Source organism: Mrakia frigida (genome assembly GCF_051309035.1).
Source record: "Mrakia frigida strain ATCC 22029 unplaced genomic scaffold BDY24scaffold_5, whole genome shotgun sequence".
Taxonomy (NCBI): Eukaryota; Fungi; Basidiomycota; class Tremellomycetes; order Cystofilobasidiales; family Mrakiaceae; genus Mrakia; species Mrakia frigida.
The window spans coordinates 606,677-625,412 of NW_027481276.1; the positions used below are offsets into that span (position 1 = coordinate 606,677).

General features: G+C 54.6%; 5 protein-coding genes across 5 annotated transcripts; 2 read left to right on the plus strand and 3 right to left on the minus strand.

Annotated features, from left to right (window-relative positions):
* The first annotated feature begins 1,136 nt into the window (after positions 1-1,136).
* Positions 1,137-5,064, plus strand: CDC5 (polo kinase CDC5). Its single transcript, XM_076642801.1, has 12 exons — positions 1,137-1,468; positions 1,551-1,655; positions 1,736-1,852; positions 1,982-2,199; positions 2,275-2,376; positions 2,460-2,519; positions 2,602-2,696; positions 2,773-3,055; positions 3,131-3,747; positions 3,825-3,975; positions 4,094-4,358; positions 4,497-5,064. Exons 1-12 carry the CDS (start codon positions 1,304-1,306, stop codon positions 4,794-4,796), a joined length of 2,478 nt encoding a protein of 825 aa, XP_076499578.1. The 5' UTR covers positions 1,137-1,303; the 3' UTR covers positions 4,797-5,064.
* VPS15 (ubiquitin-binding serine/threonine protein kinase VPS15) lies at positions 4,972-11,290 on the minus strand. The gene is made up of 17 exons (XM_076639071.1): positions 11,029-11,290; positions 10,820-10,950; positions 10,568-10,688; positions 10,402-10,486; positions 9,889-10,302; positions 9,422-9,767; positions 9,124-9,341; positions 8,821-9,054; positions 8,443-8,746; positions 8,223-8,366; positions 8,000-8,145; positions 7,780-7,916; positions 7,588-7,698; positions 6,849-7,519; positions 6,227-6,775; positions 5,325-6,141; positions 4,972-5,252 (listed from the first exon to the last, which is right to left on the minus strand). Exons 1-17 carry the CDS (start codon positions 11,112-11,114, stop codon positions 5,075-5,077), a joined length of 4,692 nt encoding a protein of 1,563 aa, XP_076499579.1. The 5' UTR covers positions 11,115-11,290; the 3' UTR covers positions 4,972-5,074.
* Positions 11,291-11,601: 311 nt separating this feature from the next.
* On the minus strand, positions 11,602-13,666 carry BDY24DRAFT_379671 (SDR family oxidoreductase). The gene is made up of 10 exons (XM_076639072.1): positions 13,512-13,666; positions 13,300-13,401; positions 13,158-13,191; positions 12,970-13,055; positions 12,766-12,887; positions 12,516-12,652; positions 12,407-12,437; positions 12,266-12,332; positions 11,952-12,171; positions 11,602-11,871 (listed from the first exon to the last, which is right to left on the minus strand). Exons 1-10 carry the CDS (start codon positions 13,545-13,547, stop codon positions 11,663-11,665), a joined length of 1,044 nt encoding a protein of 347 aa, XP_076499580.1. The 5' UTR covers positions 13,548-13,666; the 3' UTR covers positions 11,602-11,662.
* Positions 13,667-13,748: 82 nt separating this feature from the next.
* On the minus strand, positions 13,749-16,722 carry BDY24DRAFT_379672 (Endonuclease/exonuclease/phosphatase). Its single transcript, XM_076639073.1, has 11 exons — positions 16,611-16,722; positions 16,446-16,516; positions 15,959-16,353; positions 15,695-15,849; positions 15,517-15,611; positions 15,397-15,453; positions 14,366-15,333; positions 14,276-14,295; positions 14,162-14,191; positions 14,016-14,091; positions 13,749-13,930 (listed from the first exon to the last, which is right to left on the minus strand). Exons 1-11 carry the CDS (start codon positions 16,664-16,666, stop codon positions 13,847-13,849), a joined length of 2,007 nt encoding a protein of 668 aa, XP_076499581.1. The 5' UTR covers positions 16,667-16,722; the 3' UTR covers positions 13,749-13,846.
* Positions 16,723-16,800: 78 nt separating this feature from the next.
* BDY24DRAFT_379676 (histidine phosphatase family protein) lies at positions 16,801-18,710 on the plus strand. Its single transcript, XM_076639074.1, has 9 exons — positions 16,801-17,049; positions 17,171-17,179; positions 17,255-17,274; positions 17,361-17,460; positions 17,554-17,645; positions 17,720-17,839; positions 17,923-18,092; positions 18,195-18,229; positions 18,340-18,710. The coding sequence occupies exons 1-9, from the start codon at positions 17,005-17,007 to the stop codon at positions 18,604-18,606; spliced, it is 858 nt and encodes a 285-aa protein (XP_076499582.1). The 5' UTR covers positions 16,801-17,004; the 3' UTR covers positions 18,607-18,710.
* Positions 18,711-18,736: the final 26 nt, after the last annotated feature.

An 18,736-nucleotide genomic window follows, 5' to 3' on the forward strand; every position in this document is an offset into this window, starting at 1 on the left:
CTCTCCTGGAGAACGAGTCTGCTGTTTCCCAAGCTTCTTCTTTTCTCTGTTCTGGAGTCTTCCGACTTCGTCTGTCTTGTAGGTCGAAAAGATGCTGAATTTTCCTCCTCGAGATCCACCGAAAGGACGAGGGGAGGGAGCAGGCTGAGGGTTCGACATCGTGATGAAGGGAAGAAGGGGGGAGAAGGAGGGAGGGATATGGAGTAGGAAGCAAAGTCTTGAAACAGAAGAAGGAACAGGAGTTGTGAGGGAAGGACGGGGAAGGAAGGAAGGAAGGGTGGTTGAGGACAAAGGGAGGGCGGGCCGGCGCGAGGGGGTCTGTCGATCGCGCTCGTTCCCTTTGTTGTTTCGTTGTTCCTGTTGGTTCCTGTTTCAAGATTGAGCGAGAAGACGAAGGCGAAGTGGAAGATGGGCCTGCTGCGGGAACAGGAGAAAACAGTACAAAAAGGATTCGAAAAGGGTAGAACGCTTCCTTCCCTCAGACCACGAGCTCGACGACTTGCCCTCCCCTCCTCTCTCCTCCTCGTCTCCCTCCTCCCTCCTACACCGGCGAGGGTTGGCCTTCATCAATCACTTCTTCTTCACTCAAACTCTACGCTCCCACGGACTCTATTCTTGGACACTGTGAGCACTGAGTTTGCTTTGTTCTTTGCGTTGATGTTGAAGCGCGGCGCTGATTTTTCTTTTCCCTTTTTCCCTCTGCCTCAGGTTCATTGACTCCCTCGGATGCTAGCAGGAAGGAGGACTTGCTGTTGAAGGATCCGTCGTTCCTCTCGTGAGTCTAGCCTTGCGTTGTGGTTGAGAGGAGGAGGAAGAGAGCTGACCTCCGTCCTGTGTTTCTCCGCCCTCCTTCTTCTTCCTTTCACTTCTTCTTGGTCCCCTTTGCTTTCTTTTCGCTTCATACTTAGTGGTTCTCGGAGGTTCGGCGCTGCAGGAATCGTTTTTCCTGTTACAAGGGCACCGTAGTATGTGTCCGGGCCGCAAAAGAGTCATTCGATAGGCTTGCCGGCTGTATCTTCCTGGTCGTAGACTTTCGACTACGATTTATAGATGAACATCTCTTTTCGCGTCTCTTTCTTTTTTTTCTTGGTCGGAGAAAAAGAAAAGACTCGCGTCTCTTCCTCGAATCGAGTTGTTGTGAGGTTTGGTCAGCTCCCCTTCAACGCTCAGCGCCCCTCCCGTCCCTTTCCCAGCAACCAAGTCAATCTCTACAGGGCTTCTCTCGCCTTCTTCTCATCAGTCCCCACTCTCCTTCTACAGCAGTCGCTCCAAAAACAAGCAGAAACGTACTTAGGCCGCTCCGATGGAAGGTCACCTCGCCCCTCCTCCCCTTCCTCCTCCTTCTCGAGCTGCCTCTCCACCTCGTCCGTCTCGCAAGGAGAAGAAGATCAGTCCACCTTCTCCGCCTATGCTCATCAAGGACAGCGGTCGACAACTAGAGTTTCAACGTCTAGGCTTCTTGGGGGAGGCGAGTCTTCTTCGGTTCTCCTTCTTCACTCAACCGACCTCGTCCCTCTCCTCTCCTGACTGTCGTCGTTTCGTTCACACAGGGTGGATTCGCTCGTGTATACGAAGCTCAAGATGAAGGTGGACGAAGACTAGCTCTCAAGTGTGTATCCAAGAAGACTCTTCTTACGACAAAGACAAAGACAAAGGTTCGTTCGACTCGACTCCTTCCTTCCTCTCTCTCCCTTCGCTTTCCAAAGAGCTCATCCATCCTCGTCTCGCCCTACAGCTCTACGCCGAGATCAAGCTCCACAAGATGCTCGACCACCCCAACATCGTCCGCTTCAAGGAATGCTTCGACGACGACGAGAACGTCTACATGGGCTTGGAGTTGTGCGAGAAAGGAGTGAGTTCAGCCCATCCCATCGTCCCTTCCTCCTACCTTCCCTCCTTTCTTCCCTCTCCTCTCCTCTCCTCTCTCTCGCACACTCGTACTTACCCTCACCTTCCCTTCGCTTCTTTCGCTCCTTCTCAGAGCATGATGGACGTCCTCCGTCGTCGGAAATCCATGACGGAACCCGAAGTTCGATACTGGCTCGTTCAGCTCATCGGAGCCTGCTCGTACATGCACGGAGAGAACGTCATCCATAGAGATCTCAAGCTGGGGAACATCTTCTTGGACTCGAGGCTGGAAGTCAAGGTTGGAGATTTTGGGTTGGCCGCGTTGATCGAGAAGGAGGGAGACAGGAAGAAGTGAGCTTCGACGACCTCTCGTTGTGTTTCCTTCCTTTCCTGAGCTCGGGCTCATCGCTTCTTTTCGTTTTCTAGGACCATCTGTGGAACACCTAATTACATCGCTCCTGAGGTGCTGTTCGATACTGCCAACGGGCATAGTTTCGAGGTGGATGTGTGGTCGATTGGAGTGATTCTGTGAGTCTTGGAAAGAAGGAAGGGGGTCGGTTTCGAGCTCGAGCTCATCGTTCCTTCCCTGCTTTTGCTTCCTCACCTCTAAGCTACACCCTCATCATCGGCAAGCCGCCTTTCCAGACAAAGGAGATCAAGGCTATCTACAAGTGAGTATCGCCATTCGCTTCACACCTTTCTTACTAGCGACCTGAGAGCTGATCCGTTCGCTCCCTTCCTCCCTCCTCTCAGACGGATCAAAGACAACCAGTACGAGTTCCCTCCAGAGAAGGAGATCTCTCCTGAGGCTCGAGACCTCATCACCGAGATCTTGACTGTGGATCCTCGTGAGTCTCGCTCCCCATCTCGAACCAACTCTTCTTCTCCTGACGGTTCTTCCTTCGCTCGTTCGTTCGAAAACAGGGAAACGTCCAACTCTCCAAACCATCCTCCAGCATCCCTTCTTCCTCGCCGGACCCTTCCCGTCCTCCCTACCCTCCTCAGCCGCAGAGTCAGCTCCGGACTTCCGTCATCTCTCCTCCCAGCAGTCGGTCGCCAACTTCCAACGAGCTCGAAGCAAGGCCTCCCAGTCGCGTCCCATCGCTACCACCCGAGTTCGAGCCTCCCTCGGTCCCTCGGTGGCTCAGCAGGAACGAGAGTTCCACCGAGCTGTTCAACCTGATAGCCCTCTGTCCGCTCTGCTTTCGTGAGTACCGCACTCTCCTTTCCTCACGTCGAAAGCTCGAGGAGTCTGACGCGCTCTCTCCTCACCCACCTTCAGTTCCGCCCGTCAACCTCTCCTCGTCTCCCACGAACCCAACCTCCATCGAGGATCTCCTCTTCATCGGAAACTCGCAGCCTCCTCCCTCACCTCCGAATCCAAACGGGATCGTCCACTTCCATCCTCTCGTCCGACCTCTGCACTCATGCCTGCCGTCGGAGAGGACTCGGAGGACGAGGATCCGCTACTGCTGGAACGACAGGAGAAGGAACTCGCCGAGCAGAAGGCTAGGATTGTAGCAGAGAGCATCCAAGAGTCGTCCCCTCGTCCTCATCCACCTCAACGAGAACGGGAGAGAGAACGAGAACGAGAACCGTCGGCGCCCTCTCATCGGCCGATCACCTCCAACGGGAGAGAGAACAGCGCTCGCGTACCTCTACCACTACCTTCGAGACCGTCGTCCAAGCAGATCGTCGTCGTCGCTTCGTCGGAGCAGGAACCACCAGCCCCAGCACCTTCTTCGAGAGCCAGCTCGAGACCGATCTCGGAAGCTCGGATTCCGTCTCGGTCGCCTCGTGTCGGATCTTCGAAAGCTGGAGGAAGCTTCGACGTCGTTTCTCGGAACGTTCAGTTGGCTGTGGATTCCCTGGATGGCGGTCTGCCTTTCTTGACACCTCGTGAGTCTTGGTTCCACTCGCTGCGAAGGAAGAGAAATTCTCTCGCTTACGACACGTCCTTTTTAAATCTTTTTCAGACATCTCTTCGTACCCTCCTCCTCCAGAGGTCTTCATCGTCTCATGGCTCGACTACTGCAACAAGTACGGAATGGGCTACACGCTCAGCGATGGATCCGTCGGCGTTCACTTCAACGACAGCACTTCGTTGATTCTTGCTCCGGACAAGGAGTGCGTCGATTTTTTTTTCCCCTTCCCTTTCTCTCTCTCTCTATCCTCCTTCTGAACCGAGAACTGATCCTTTCTCATCCCTCCTTGCCCTTCCTTTCCTTCTTCCCTCGCTCATCAGACACTTCGACTGGCTCACCACGGGAAAGTCCAAATCCTCCACCACCCTGAACCGTCGAAACTACACCATCAGCAGCTTCCCGGACGATCTCAAATCCAAAATCTACCTTCTTAAGCACTTCCAGGGCTTCATGGAGGATCGGTTGCTCAAGGACAAACCTTGGTGTTTCGTCGATTCAGGTCGGACGAAGGGGTTGGAGTTCGTGCAGAGGTACCTGAGGATGAAGCACGTTATCGTGTTCAAGATGAGTCACGATGTCCTTCAGGTGAGTCGTATCTCTCTCTATTTGTATCTACATCTCTCTGGGAGGATGGAGAATCGATACGGCGAAGTATAGTTTCGTCGAAACTGACGCGTCTCCTCTCCTCTCCTCTCCCTCCCTCCCTCGCCCTCCTCGTTGCAGTTCAACTTCTACGACCACGTCAAGATCATCCTCTCCTCGGACGGACTCGTCGTCACCTACATCAGCGATCGAAACGTCATGGACTCCTGGTCCCTCGCCTACCTTTTCTCGGAGGAGGCAGCAGAGTCCCACGAAGGAAGGACGATCGAACTCGTCGTCAGGAAGATCCAGTACCTCAACATCCTGCTCAAGTCGATCCACTCGGGACCTTCGGCGGTACCAACGTCGTCGTCCAAATCCAAGTCGTCGTCGTCGAGGGCGGTGGCAAGAGAGAGGGAGGAGGCGAGGCCGCTGAGGTAGAGAGGGGAGCTGGGAGGTCGTTGCGTTCGTTGTTCTTTCTTTGCACATTTTTCTTTCTTGCTGTTTCTCCAGTACACTCAATTCCGGATTAGTTCGTTCTTATCCTCATCTCTCTTGCACTCTCTCTCTGTTTCTTGCACTCTCCTCGCTTCACTTCGCTTTCGTTTCGTTCTGGTTTCGTTCGTAACACATTAATGCATAGCCTCTCTCTCTCTCTCTCTCTTCGTCACGGTCGTAAGAAAAACTACAGAAAAAAGGGTCTCTTGCTCACTTTCCCCTCAAGGTTGTATCCTCCAGATCCTCATCGTTCCCGACCGATCGCCCGACACCAGATAGGTGCTCGAGGGCGAAGAGACGACGGCGAGAGCTTGAATCGAGTCTGGATGAGCGGTGCTGGTTTCTGGAAGAGGAAGAGATTGGAACTCTTGGTTGACGGTTGGATTTTGGGAGTTGGAACTGAGAGAGAAGGAAACCGGAAGGAGGTGAGACGCGTCTTCGGAGGGGAAGAAAGGAGACGACGGGACTCACCTGAAGCTCACTCCCTCAATCGGAACTGCTCCCAAGATCGAGCTCTTCGAGAAGTTCTGCAGGTCGATCCTACGAAGGAACCTGTCCTCCCCTCCTATCCACAGAGCACCTGCTCCTGCATTCGACCCAGCTCGTCTCGGCGAGAACTGATCCTCGTCGATGTCCTCTGGGAGCTGCGACCTCGCGGAACTTCCTCCTCCCCCTCGAGGGACGGCGACGATGGCCAAGGTGTTGCTGGAAGGACGATCGCGTCGTTTGGGAGGTGGTGGACGGCGTTCGAATCCGGCGAGGAGGTTGGCGACGGCGAGGGAGGGGTCCTGATCGACGGTGGGAGTGGAAGGGGAGGAGGAAGGTCGGTTTGGAGAGGAGGAGGAAGGGGGGGAAGAGGGGGGATTGGCTGTCGCTGTGGATGTCGTCGAGAAGGAGGAGGAGGATCCGGACTTGTATACTTCGACGACTTCGCTTGCTTCGATCGACCAGGTTTCGAGGACGACGTCGTCTGATGTTGAGCTCTCTCCTCCGCTGGCGACGACGATGAAACGACCTCCTCCTCGACTGGGATGAACGACGACCTCTCGAATCGGTTGACCAGCGACTCTCCAGGTTCGAAGGAGGAGACCGAATCGCATGTCCCAGAGCGTGAGCCATCCTTCGAGGGTTCCGACGACGATCCAGAGTCGACGAGGATCGCAACAGAGCGTTGTTGGGGATCCGAGATGGAGAGGGATAGTCATCTTCTTGGTGATGTGCATTCCATGAAGGTCCAGGGAGAGGATCGACGACTGTTGCGTAACGAGGACGAGTTCGTTGCTGACCTCTGATTGAAGAAAAAAAGCGGAAGCAAAGCTCAGCTCAAGGTTATCGAGACTGGAAGTCCGATGAAGAGACAAAACGAGACGAACCAGACTTGGTATGGCTCATTCTCGTTACGAAATCTCCGGACTGCGACGACTCGAGCTGGAAGTAGCGAACGACCTCGACCTCCCTGAACTTGAGCGACGACGATCCTGCTTGAAGATGAACCCGAAGGACGACGACGCTCCCGTCCTCTCCTGCGATGGCGAAGCAATGAGAGGCTTCGATGAGACACATCGCCGTTGGCCGAGTCCCGAGAGTGTGGACGAGACGAGGTTTCGAGGTCGTGTTTCGCTCGAGGCGAGCGGTGTCCCAGACCTTGACGAGTCCGTCCTGAGCGGCGGAGACGAAGAAGGTGTTGTCTGGAGAGACGAGAATTCCGAGGATAGGCCCGACGTGTTCCGACAACTGACAGACGAGAACGGGTTCCGCTGGAGTTGAGGAGGAGGAGGAGGAAGGACGAGGGACGGATCCGATTCGAGCTGCTGCTGAACCTCGACGAGAGCTGACTCGGGGACCTAGTTCCGGAAGAGGATCTCTGAAAGTTTCGAGATAGACTGCTTCAATGAGAGACTTGATGCCTGGATCCGAACCGTCTGAGAAAACGCAAGACGAGAGACGCGTCAGGTGGAAAGAGAGAGGCAAAAAACGAGTGAAACCAGAACTCACCGTAGCCTGTGACTGAAGGGAAAGCGCTGTTCGTAGCTCGACTATCCAAGTACGTAGCTCCCGTCGAAGGGGATCCTCGACCGATGGGGGTGGAAGAGCGAGCTCCTTGGTGTTCCGATTCTGAATCGTCTCCTCGAATGACTGAACTCGACTCGAGCGTCGCAAAAGCATTGGCTCTCACTGCTCCCACCGATGCAGCAGACTTGGGATCTGGTCCTCCACCTCCTGTTGCTGTTGAGAAGGGTCTCGTCGCTCGAGATCCGAGCTGAGCGAAGCTGCTATCCATCGAGAAGATCGATTCCGACGAAGGACTGAAAGCGGCGTCGGGAGTTCCTTGACGCGACGACCTTGGGATTTGGATGGCCGTCGGAAGAGGACTGGCGGAGACAACAGAGGGAGGGGCGGAGGGAATGTGAGAGGAGAGTTTGCTGGTGAGTCGAAGAGGTTGAGGACGAGATGAAGAGGGAGGACCTCGAAGGGAGGAGAGGTCGTCGGCGGTGGATCGAGTGCTGACTTTCCGACGGATCCTTCGACCTGTGCCGGCGGCTGGGCTCGGACGAGGGTTGATGAACACGGTTTGAGGGGTGACGGAGAGTCGGATGAGGGAAAGGACTTGGAGGTCCGGCTTTGGAGGGCCTTGAGAAGGATCGCTCTCGTCGAGTCCTCGAAGGCTGATGCAGAAAGGAAGGGGGGAGTCAGCGTCGAGCTCGGCCTACAATGCTCAGGAGAAAATTCTCACCTTGAAGATGCACTGGCGACTCTGCTTATATGCGATCGAAGAACGAGGAGCTTCTTGTCTTCGTCCGGGAGGAGACCCTTCTGACGAAGAGCAGCGATCTGAGCTTGATCACTGTACGGCCCCAAGAATGGACCAGGTTAGATATAAGTCATATAAGTCGAGGAAGGAGACTGGGATCGAGGAAGAACTCACTCCTCGGAGTTGCTGCTCAGATGAGCAGGAAGGTCAGGAAAAAGGCGACCGTCGTTGCCGTCCGAGCTCAACCAGAAAGGCGACCGACTCGATTTCTTGGCCCAGAGTAGAGCGGAGTCGTAGATGGCCCTAGGAAGCTACAATAATCGAGTGAAGAAGAAAGCGGAGAGTCAGCTTGGAAGAGGTGAAGAACAGGATTAAGATCGGAGGAAGAACGAACAGGAGGAAGGATGGCACCGAGCAGCGCCTCTTCCGAGAGGGAACCAACGGCCGATCGAAGCAGAGGAGAAAGGTTTGGGTAGAGGAGGCACCAGGCGTCCGATCGTGAGAGGCGACGAGACGTCGAGGCAATGACTCCGGCGGCGGCTGCAAGCAAGAAGAGAGAAGAAAGAAGTTCAGCTCTGACAGACAGACCGTGAGTCGACAGGAGAACGGCAACCAACCTTGCCTGATCCAGACGTTGGGATGCGAGATAAGACCAAGGGAGAGTGAGAGAAGGTCCCACAAACGAGGTTTGCTGAAAAGATCGAGCTCCGAGAGACTTCGAAGGGAGGCGAGGACTCGAGCAACCACGCTCTCCTCGACGTCTGAGGTTGAGCGAAGAACAAAGAGGAGTCAGTATATAGAACGTTGAGTAGTTAAACAGAGGCAAAATCAACGTACCGTAGACAGCCTGAGTCATCAACGGAAAGATGAAGGCTTCCAAGCTAGTCGATCCAACGAAAGCGGCGACTCCGACGATGCTCTCGAAGAACGAGTACCGAAGCTCCCAATCCGAGTCGTTGAGGTAGGTGAACATGTGACTGAGAAGGATCTCGTTCGTCTTGACTCGACCGAAAAATACGCAGAAGCTCGTGATGTTGACCAGGACTGCTCGCTTGACCGAGGACGACGCGTCGTAAAGGAGGGAGGTGACCTCCGACTGGATGATCCGATGGAGCTCCTCTTGACATTCCTCGTAGGTAGTCTGGTCGAAGATAAGATGAAGATCAGCTCGAGGTTCTCTCGAGACGAGTAGAGACTGAAGGAAGCAGAACTGACCTCGTTCGAAGAGGAGATGAGGTCGTCCGTTTGGGCGAGATGAAGTCCTTGAGTTCGAAGGCTCTCCGAGATCTCGAGGAATCTGGACCCGACGTCGGCGAGAGATGCAACGGCAGTAGCGTAGGCTGTTCGAACTGACACGTCCTCGTCTCGGGCAAGGTGCCAGGCGTTGGGGAGGATGTACTCGGTGACGATGGCAGCGTTGGAAAGGGTGACGGATTCGACGGTGTCGAGCTGCAAGAGACAACGAGGAGAACGTTTCAGCCTGGGGAGGGGACTAATAAAAAGAGGATAGACACTTACGAGAGTGGTCAAAGCCCGAATGGAAGCAGATCGAACTCCAGGAGCTTCGTCTCGAAGGAGAGCGACGACGAAGGGGACCAATCGATCCAGCTTGGTTTCGTCGGTGAGGTAGCTTGAGAGTTCGGTGATGACTTCGAGAGCATGAACCTTGGACGAGGATCGGAAGCATGCTCGGACGTTGGAGGTGACCAGGGCGAGAACGAGAAGAGCAGGGCCGTCTGAAAAAGCAAAAAAAAACGAGTGAGAAACCAGCACTTCCCGCTTGCTCTCGTCTTCTCCACAAAGCAGACGAGCGTACCTTCGATCTCCGACTCCGACTCCCCAGCCTTCTCATCAGCTGAATCTACGTCCAGGTACGACTTGATACTGTCCAGATCCTTCCTGACCCGCTCGATCCTCCAGTCCGCCTCTCCGAACGAATCCCTCGCGCTCTCTCCTCCCGCGGCTCCCAGCTCATCCACCTCCGGACCGACGTGAGGACGAAGAAGCTGAGATGGTGTTTGGATCTCGTTGAGAGTGAGGTTGTACTGGTGGAAGAAGGTGTAGAAGAACTCGGGGAAGGTGGTGGATCGGTTGGTGGCGAGGAGGTTGTCGAAGGAAGGTCTGGAGGCTGGGTCGAGGGAGAGCATGGATCGAACCATCGACTGTAACAAGGGAAGTGAGAAACAAGAAAGGGGGGGCAGGACCGAGTGAGCTATGCCTGAAAGAGGATCTGGAACGACGAGGACGCGACCTCGAAGCGGAGAGAGACGAAACGGGACTCACCTGGATCAAAGGATCAGTGATCTCCCCGATGACTCCTTCAGGACTCGACTTTCCTTCCCTCCAAGCCAACATCCCACTCAGATTGAACACATCCTTCCCATCCAGCCACAGCTCCGCAATCGTGCATCCAGCTGAGAACACCTCCATCGCTTCGGTGACCTTTCCATCCCTCTGACCGTCCTGCCAATCACTTTCCGCTCTCCTCCTCTCCGCCTTCGATCCAGCCGCAAAGAATCGTTCCGGAGCGATGTAGCAGGAGCGTCGACCTGAGGTTGTGTCGTCGAAGAAGAAGTCGAAGTCGGCGGGGTTGTCTTCGGGGATGTAGACTGGTTTGAAAGGGGAGAGATCTGTGATGTAGATCCAGTTGGAGGTGGTGACGAGGACGTTGGAGGGTTTGAGGTTTCCGTGAGAGATCTGGGTGACGAGATGGAGGAAGATGGAGAGAGGTGAGCTAGACAAGAAGGAGGACGAGGAGGGGCGAGGCGAGGGTGAGCTCGACGGCGAAGGACGAACCTTCCGACTCCTGATCTCCCTCATGCCGACGAGGATCTGGTAGGTAAACCACTTCTTCTCTATGCCGCTGAGGAAAGGCCGAGTGCTGCGAGGGGGGTAGCGAAGACAGGAAGAGGTAAGCAAGAAGAAGGAAGGAGAGAGAGGGCGGAGAGTGTGTTGAGCTCACCTGATTCGATCGTAGAGGTCGCTGGCGAGATACTGGCGAACGAGATAAGCAGCCTTTTCGGATTCGAAGATGGATTGGTAGGGATGTACGTTTGGGACGTCGAGAAGAGCATCTCGTTCGGCTGAGGGCGGACGAGGAGGGTGAGGAGGGAAGAGAGGGAAGGGGAGGAAGGGACGGTGAGCTTGACTCTTCTCGCAACTCGTAGAGCGTTCAACCTGAGCTTGAAACAGTCATTGAAGCATCCAAACTGACCTTTCAGCCTTCTTCTATGAGCTGCTAGGCTCAAGCCTTGAGGTGCAAGAGGTTTGAAGAAGATCTTGATGAGAAGAGGTCCGTTGGTGTGCTTCGCTTTGATCGTCTTGAGAAAACGAGACGTTCCGATGCTGAGTTGTAGAGATAACGGAATACGAGTCAGCTCTAGAAAGTACCTAACAGAGTACACAAGAGTTCTCTGAGCTTACCTCTTGTCGTAGACTACCTCTGAACCGAGCTCTTCGACGTACGAGTCGAGCGCTGTGATGGCAGGTCGGGAAGGCTGATTCCCCATCTCGAAGGCGACGACGCCGGTAAAGGGATTCCACGAAGGAGAGGTATAGGATGGGTTAGATGGGAGGGTTGCTGACTAGATTTGAAGGTCGTTGATGGAAAGGGGAAGGAAGGAGGAGCTGGCCGTTGCAAGGAAGGAGAGGGTGCGAGCTCGTTCGAGAGTTGAGCTCGCCGTCGGCGCCTCTCCTCCTCTCCCACCCTAAAAGACGACAATGTTCAGTGCTCTTTTGTCGTCCAGATTTAGGAAACATGGCAAGCTCAGAAATCAAGACAGGTTGGACGCTCAGCGCTTCAAACTCCATCTCCCCTAGTCGACTCACTGCTGGGATTGAGCTCGACCAGCATGGATTTCGGGCGACTCTGCTACGAAGACAAAGCTTTTGCGCTTCAGAAATTCTTCGCTTTGAGAGCGTGAAGAAAAACGAAGAACGGCTTTCAAGCACTCTGTGGTTCTCTCCTCGCCCTCGTCGCGTCTTACGATCCTCGGCTCCGTCCCAAATTTAGTCGTTAAAGATCGTAACATATATGGGAAAAGATTCAACGAAAAACCTAGAGAAGCTTCTTGGCCTTCAGAGACTCGTAGACATCCCTGCTGGTCTCCTCGATGGGTCGGTACTTGACTCCGAGGACTCGAGTCGCTTTGGATCCGTCGAAGACTCGAGCCGTCTTGGGGTCGTTCGCCTCCTTCGCGGCTCCGGCCTTGCCCTTGGGGACCTTGGAAAGGTCAGGGTAGGCGGAGGAGATGGCATCGGCGAAGTCTGAAAGAAGAGGAGAGAGTTGGAGGTCAGTGGTGGGTCGATTCGGAGGGAGCGAGGCACCAGAGACGAGGAAAACGAACCTTGGAGACAGAAGGGACCAGCAGAGACGATGAATCGCTCTCCTCCAGCTTCGGGCACGACCAGAGCTTTGGCGTGGGCGACAGCGACCTCTCGAACATCAACCCAGTTTCCGACGGGTCCTGGAAGAGCCGAGTCCTTGGTTGAGCCGTCAATGACCTGAACGAAAAGACCGACCGACGTGTTGATCTTCTCGATGGAGGGGACGTCTTGGAGAACGGGCTGAAGAGGAAAGAAAGGAAGGAGGGGAGTCAGCGTGGGCTGAGGAGAAGCAGAAGAGGGAGGCCGTCGTCTCTGAGAAGAGGTTTGAACTCACGCCGAAGACGTAGGGAGGGCAAATGGTAACGAGATCGAAGGATGGCTTGTTCTCTTCGATGAAGGACCTGCGGAACAGTGGGAGAAAGAAGGTGAGTGCGAGTCAAAGAGAGAGGGCAGAAGGCAGGAAATCGGAGCTCACCAGGCAGCTCGCTCAGCGAGAGTTTTACTAGCTGCGAATCGAGAAGGGAAGAAGCGAAAAGTCAGCAACCTGAACCTGACACGAAAGCAAAGCTTCAGAATGAGCTCACCGTAATATTTGTCGGCTCCGCTCGCTTCTCGTCCCTTCTCGTTGATCTCCTTCTCCGAGAAAGTGTTCCAGTCAGCCTCCGTCCACGTGTAAGGACCCTTCTTGTCGAGGTTCTCGATAGAGGCGACGGAGGAGGTGCTGAGGGAAAGGGAATCGTTAAAGAGAGAAGAGATCTAAGAGTCAGATCGTGAGAGACGCGTCGAATCGAAGAGAGACCGTGAGAGACCAGAAATCAGAGCGGCGGAACTCACATCACAACCCGCTTCACGTCCTTCCCGTTCTTGAGAGCAGACTTGAGAACCCCGATGGTTCCGTCGACAGCTGGCTGGATGAGCTCAGAGGGCTCGTCGGCCTTGACGTGGAAGGGGGAAGCCTGGACGAAAACAAACGAGAGAGGGAGGAGGGTCAGCTTCGTCCTCTCTCTCTCCGAGAAAAACTGCAAGGAAGATACCCACAGTGTGAACGACAGCCTCAACTCCCTTGACAGCCTCATCGAAAGCATCGTCCTTTCCGACGTCCTCGACGATCACGTACTCAAAGGCTGCGAGCGAAGAAGAAGAAGACGGGAGGGGAGGGGGTTCGTCAGACCAAACGAGAGTTCTGCCGAGCGAGATCTCGAAAATGAGGGCATGCAAAAACTCACGTTTTCCCTTGAAGAGCTCTTTGAGGTAGTCTCCCTTTGATTCAGAGACGAAACGATGGAAGAAATCAGCACACAGGGCGCGAGATGGAAGGGGAAGAGGGAGGGAGGGAGGGAGGGCTGAAAGAAAGGTCGGCGAGCTCACCTTCTCGTTGGACCTGACAGTTCCAACGATCTTGAATCCTTGGTCGAAGAGAGCCTCAGCGACGTGGATGGCGAGGAATCCAGAAGCTCCAGTGAGGAGCACCTAAAAGGTAGAGAAAAGGAGAAGAAAAAGGAAGCAAGGAAGAAAGCGTCCGAGGTCAGCTCGGAGGAAGGAGAGAGGAGATGTCCGCAAAAGAAGGAGAGCTCGCTCACCTTGGATCCTTTGGTGGGGAGAGAAGTAGTAGACATGGAAGGGATCGACGTAGGTGGGTAGGTTAAAAGGATGGAAGGGATGTGATGGTTGATGGTGAGAAAGCAAAAAGTCGAAAGCTCGAGCTGAAAGCTCGAAACTGATGACGGAAAGGGGAAAGTGGAGGTCGGGCTTGGATTATGAGATTCTTAATAGGCCTCTCCTTCTACTGGGAGAGCTTTTGCTGATCTCTCAAACCTGCCCGTGGATGGGTGGAGGTGAAGAGGGAGTAGAAGAAGAAACAGTCATCGTAAAAGAAAGCTCGTTGCAAAATCGTGTACCTCTCTGTCTCCTCGCCCTACTTGCCTCCCTTCGCAGCAGCTCTCCCAGCCGCTCCCGACGCGTTCTTCCTCGCCTCGCTCGACCAGAGGAAGAAGTCGCACTGCGAGAACGAAGGAAGAAAAAAATCGAAGGGTCAGTATCAGGTCGAGAAGAAAGGGAGGGAGAGAGGAAGGATCGAAACCAACCTTGTATCTCACGTCGACCTCCTCGTTCAAACGACCGTTCGCCTTCCCTCCAGAGTTGTGACCGGGACCGAGAGGCCTAGGAAACGATAAGAGGGGATAGTGAGTTCAGGTTGGAGAGAAGAAATGCGACTTCGAGACCGACTTACAGCGAACACAACCAGAATCTCTTGCCCTTGCTGAAGACGCCGTCGAACGAGAGAGGAAGATCGATCAGTTCAGTCTCTAATCTGGGCCAGAAGAGGAGAAGGTACGGTACTCACTTAGGTCCAGGCTTCGTCGTCTGAAACAGCAGAGGAAAAAGAAAGACGCATCAGGAAAAGAGAAAACAAACGTCGCGTCGCAAAACTCACCGTCTTCTCGATGCACTCCACCCCATGAACCGTACACTTCGGCTTCGGCACAGGCTTCAGCAACTCCGTCCACGCTTCCTTCGCTTCCGCACCTCCCTTCCCCTTCCCCGTCCCCTTCGACCCAGACGCCGATCCTCCCCCCCTCTCTCCCTCCTCTTCAGCCAGAGCCATCGCAAACAGATGATCTGCGTCCTCCTCCTCTTCCTCCTTCGACGACTTCGCTCGTTTCGACGACGATCCGCCAGAGTCCTCCGTCGAAGAAGGTCGCTTCTTCTTGGGTTTGGGAGGAGGGGAGGGAGGATGAGTTGGTTGGGAGGGAGCGAAGAACGACGAGAGTTTGAGTTGACCCTTCTTCTTCTTTTTAACGAGTCCAGGAGGTTCGTCGACGAGGGAGGAGGAGGAAGCTCGAGCTTTGCCTTTGGCGGTGGAGTTTTTTGAAGGAGGAGGTGGCATAGCGGCGGTGGAATTGGAAGAGGTAGGAGGGGAAGAAGGTGGTGGGGAGAGGGTGAGGTCGATGGATTCGGAGGGGAGAGGGAGGGACGACGAAGGGGCGTGGGAAGTGGAAGAGGATGCGATAGAGTTGGAGTGAGAGGTAGAAGGGTCGGGTTGGCTCGTGGGGTGGGCGCTCGTCGACTTGGAACTCGAAGGGGCGGGGAGGGGGTTCGACTCGCTCCTCTTCGTGAAGAAGCTGGTGATGGTCCGAGAGTTGAACTGGCTGTAAAACATGCCGGCAGCTCGAGGAGGAAGCGACGCTGTTCGGTCTCCATCGGGGGTTGGAGGACCTGTTGTTTTGGCGTCGGGAGTCGAACGAGCGTTGAGGAGATCTCGGATTCGGGTCGGAGTCGACGCGCCGGGAAGGAGGAGTTCGTCGTGGAGCTCGACGAAGACGGGGCAGTGATCTGATCCTCGGAGTTCTGGGCAGATGTCGGCTGATTTGACCCATGGGAGAAGACCTTTGGTGACGAGGACTAGGGAAGAGAGAGTTAGCTTCGAATCGAGTGCGATTGAGGACGAGAAAGAGATGGACGAACTGTAGTCGAGCCTGGTTCCGTAGTTCGAGGCTCGAGCTTCAATCTTGACGTTCCAGCCTATACAAATTATGGGACATAGGTCAGCGTCGTTGATCGAGAGAGAAGGAAGACTCGACTCACACGTAAACATCCCTTCTCGGGTCGGATGAGCCTCTCGAACAACGTCCGTCAACAGTCCCTTCGGTGCGATCAGGGAGTCGAACCACTTTCTCGCTCTGCAGGAAAGGCGGTGAACAAATATCGATCAGTCAAAGTCATTCGAAGGTCGTGGGTGGACGCGTCGAAACAGAAAACTCACGGGTGATTCCAGAACCCTTCCTGCTTGCTCGCCAAACTCCCTTCCCCGTGATCCATAGGCTGATGCACCACGTTTATGTCTCCCACGATCATCACGTCCCTTCCAGCAGCAACCAGAGCCTTCATTCGAGCTTCGAGGACTTTGAGGAAGTTGAGCTGTGGAGGAGAAGACGACGCGTCGACAAGGGCGGAAGGTGAGCATTGCCCTTCCCTCCCTTCCCTTCCGCACACGTTACTGAGGGATAGATAGAAAGGGTTGACTCACCTTGAAAGGCAATCTCTCATCGTTCGTCTCGTTCGGACAGTAGACGTTGATCAACACGAACAGACCCAGATCCACCACCACGCACCTCCCTTCTTGATCCAATCTCTTGAGATCCGAGCTCGAAGGATCGTTGTCGTCGAGATCGAGCTCGTACGAGAGAGGATAGCTTCCTATCCTTTCCTGTTGGGCGAGCGGAGGGTTGATGAACGAGTTGGGAGGATCGAGGTTGTGTCCCGACATTCCCTCCTCCGCTAAAAGAGGAACGAGGGTGGACTGGGAGGTGAAGATTCCTACACCTGATCGACCGTGACCTGTGATGGGGAAGGAGAGGAAGGCGTCGTAGCCGGGAGGACAGGCGATGGCTTTGGTGAGGTCTTTGCGAGGCAGCTTGAGCTCTGAACAGGAGGAGGGAGAGGGCAGAGGGAGGGAAGGAGGTGAGCTCGACGCGGAAGCTCAACAAGAACAATCTGAACAGCTTCCTACTCACCTTGGACGCATAAGATATCAGCCTTGATGTGCTCAAACATCTTTCCATAGTTTCCCTTCATCTCGTTCCATCTTGGAAACAGCAACAACGACGCGTCAGAAGTGAAGGGAGGGAAGGGAGGAGGGAGCGAGCTCGCAAGCTGAGGATGAAAGGAAAGGAACTCACGGTGGATAAGCAGCGCAGGGTTTGATTCCGTTGACGTTGAACGTATAGATCCTCATCCTCCCTCGATGCTGATCCAAGAAGGAGACAAGAAGGATGTGTAGAGAGGTTGTGGTGGCTAGGTGGAAGGGACGAAGCGATCGCGCGAGCTCACCTCGTTTTCGACGCTGCCTCTTTTTCTTCCTCTCGACCGCCAGCATCGAAAAGTCGAAGAAACCTTCAAGACCCGATATCGAAAAGCTCACTCCATTATATGGTTCTGTTCAAGATCTCGGTCTCAACTTTCTGATCTGGACGTTCTCCGGCTACTCTGCAGGCCGCCCAATGCCATCCTCGAGCCTTCTTCGCCTTCCTTCCTTCTCCGTTCGATCCTCAACCACCACTACCACACCCACAGATGGCTCCTCTCATTCTCACCATCGTTAGACATGCTCAGAGTGTAGTCAGTCCATCCGTTTTTCTTGGTCTCTCTTCGCTGACTCCTCAAGAGGGCCGGTCTTGTTTTAGTCGAGCTCACCAAACTGACCTTCGCTCATCTCCTTCGCTTCTCTCTTCTCTTCCAGGACAACACAGTGAGCAGCAGTTCAACTATAGATTACAGTTGACTATCTCCTGACTCCTTTCGATATCCCTTTGTCGTCTGGCAGAAAATGCTCTTCTCAGGCTCGTGAGCTCGCTCTCCTCCTCCTCCCTCCTCCTCCTCCGTTTCACCGACTGACGCTTTCCTCTCTTTCCGCTTCCCCTTCTTCACAGCACCGACACCCCCTTATCCGAACTAGGAGTCAAGCAGGCTCAGGCTGTGGGAGATCACTTCAAAGATCTACCAATCTCACACATCTTCGCCTCTCCTCTGGTTCGTCTCTCCCTCCCGACTCCGCATCATTTCGGCCTCGAGAAGTCTCGTTCCAAGCTCATTTTCGCCTTCCCTTCTCCCTTCCATTGCCAGATCCGAGCTCGCCATACAGCAGAACAGATTCAACAGCAGAACCTGACCGTTCCTCGCCCAAAGATCACGTTTTCTCCGCTCTTTCAAGAACAGCTCGTCCTCGTCCTCCGTTTGCTCTCTTCTCAGACTTCAGAATCGCTGACTGTTCTCGTGACTTCAACTGTAGGTTCTGGGGAGACTACGAAGGTCTTTCCGTATTCGGTCGGGAGATCAAGTACTCTGACGCTCGTCATTTCAGGTTTCCCGGAGGCGAATCGCTCGACGATGTCGCTGCTCGAGCTGAAAAGTGAGCAGCAACTACCACTGCTTCTCTCTTACACCAGACATCAAGGCTCAACACTGATCAACTGCTTCATCGTTGTTCTTTAGAGCCGTCGACCAGTTCCTGCTCCCTTACATCCTCGAGACCGCCTCCTCGACGGAACCGCAACACATCCTCGTAGTCGCCCATGGGATCTTCAACCCCGAATTGATCGGAGCTCTGATGCGTCGGAGAGCAAGTGGAGCTGGTACAGGATGGCAGAACACTGGTTCTTCGAGTGAGTCTGAGTATCATCCTTCCGTTCTCTGCCCGTCGCGTCGTTCAAGGTTTCGTCTTCGGCAATCGCTCACTCTCCCTCTCCTCGCCATTCCCTCCTCAGATACCGGTTGGACTCGCCTAGAAATTAAGATCAACGTTTGTCTACAAGCTCTTTCTGGCCTCTTTCCAGACTCTCGCCGCTGTTCGTTCGCTTACCACTCTCTCCACTCTCCCTCTTCCTTCGTTCTTCTCTCCCCTCTCTCCAGGACCCCACCCACCCCTCCTCCTCCCCACGCGGTCACCCTACCCTCTCCGACTCCAACCCAAGATCCATCGCCGTAGCTCCAGCTCCAACCCTCCCCACCCCGCATCCGAACCAACCTAAACTGGACGTTAAGATCCTCCTCGTCAACCAGACCGGTCACCTCAAGGCTCTCAGAGCGGAAACGAAGGGTTCAAGTCGCGGTGGAGCGAGCTCGATTGCTGGCGGGGGTGGAGGAGAGGGAAGGGAGCGTGGGGGTGCGAGGTTGTGAGAGAGGGAGAGGGAGAGAGGGAGTCGACGCGCCGTCGAGGTTTGCTTTGCTTATCAGGTCTGCTTTGCTTTCCTTTTCCTTTTGCTCATTATATAGGACCAACCGGATGAATGAGCTTTCGTATAGAAGA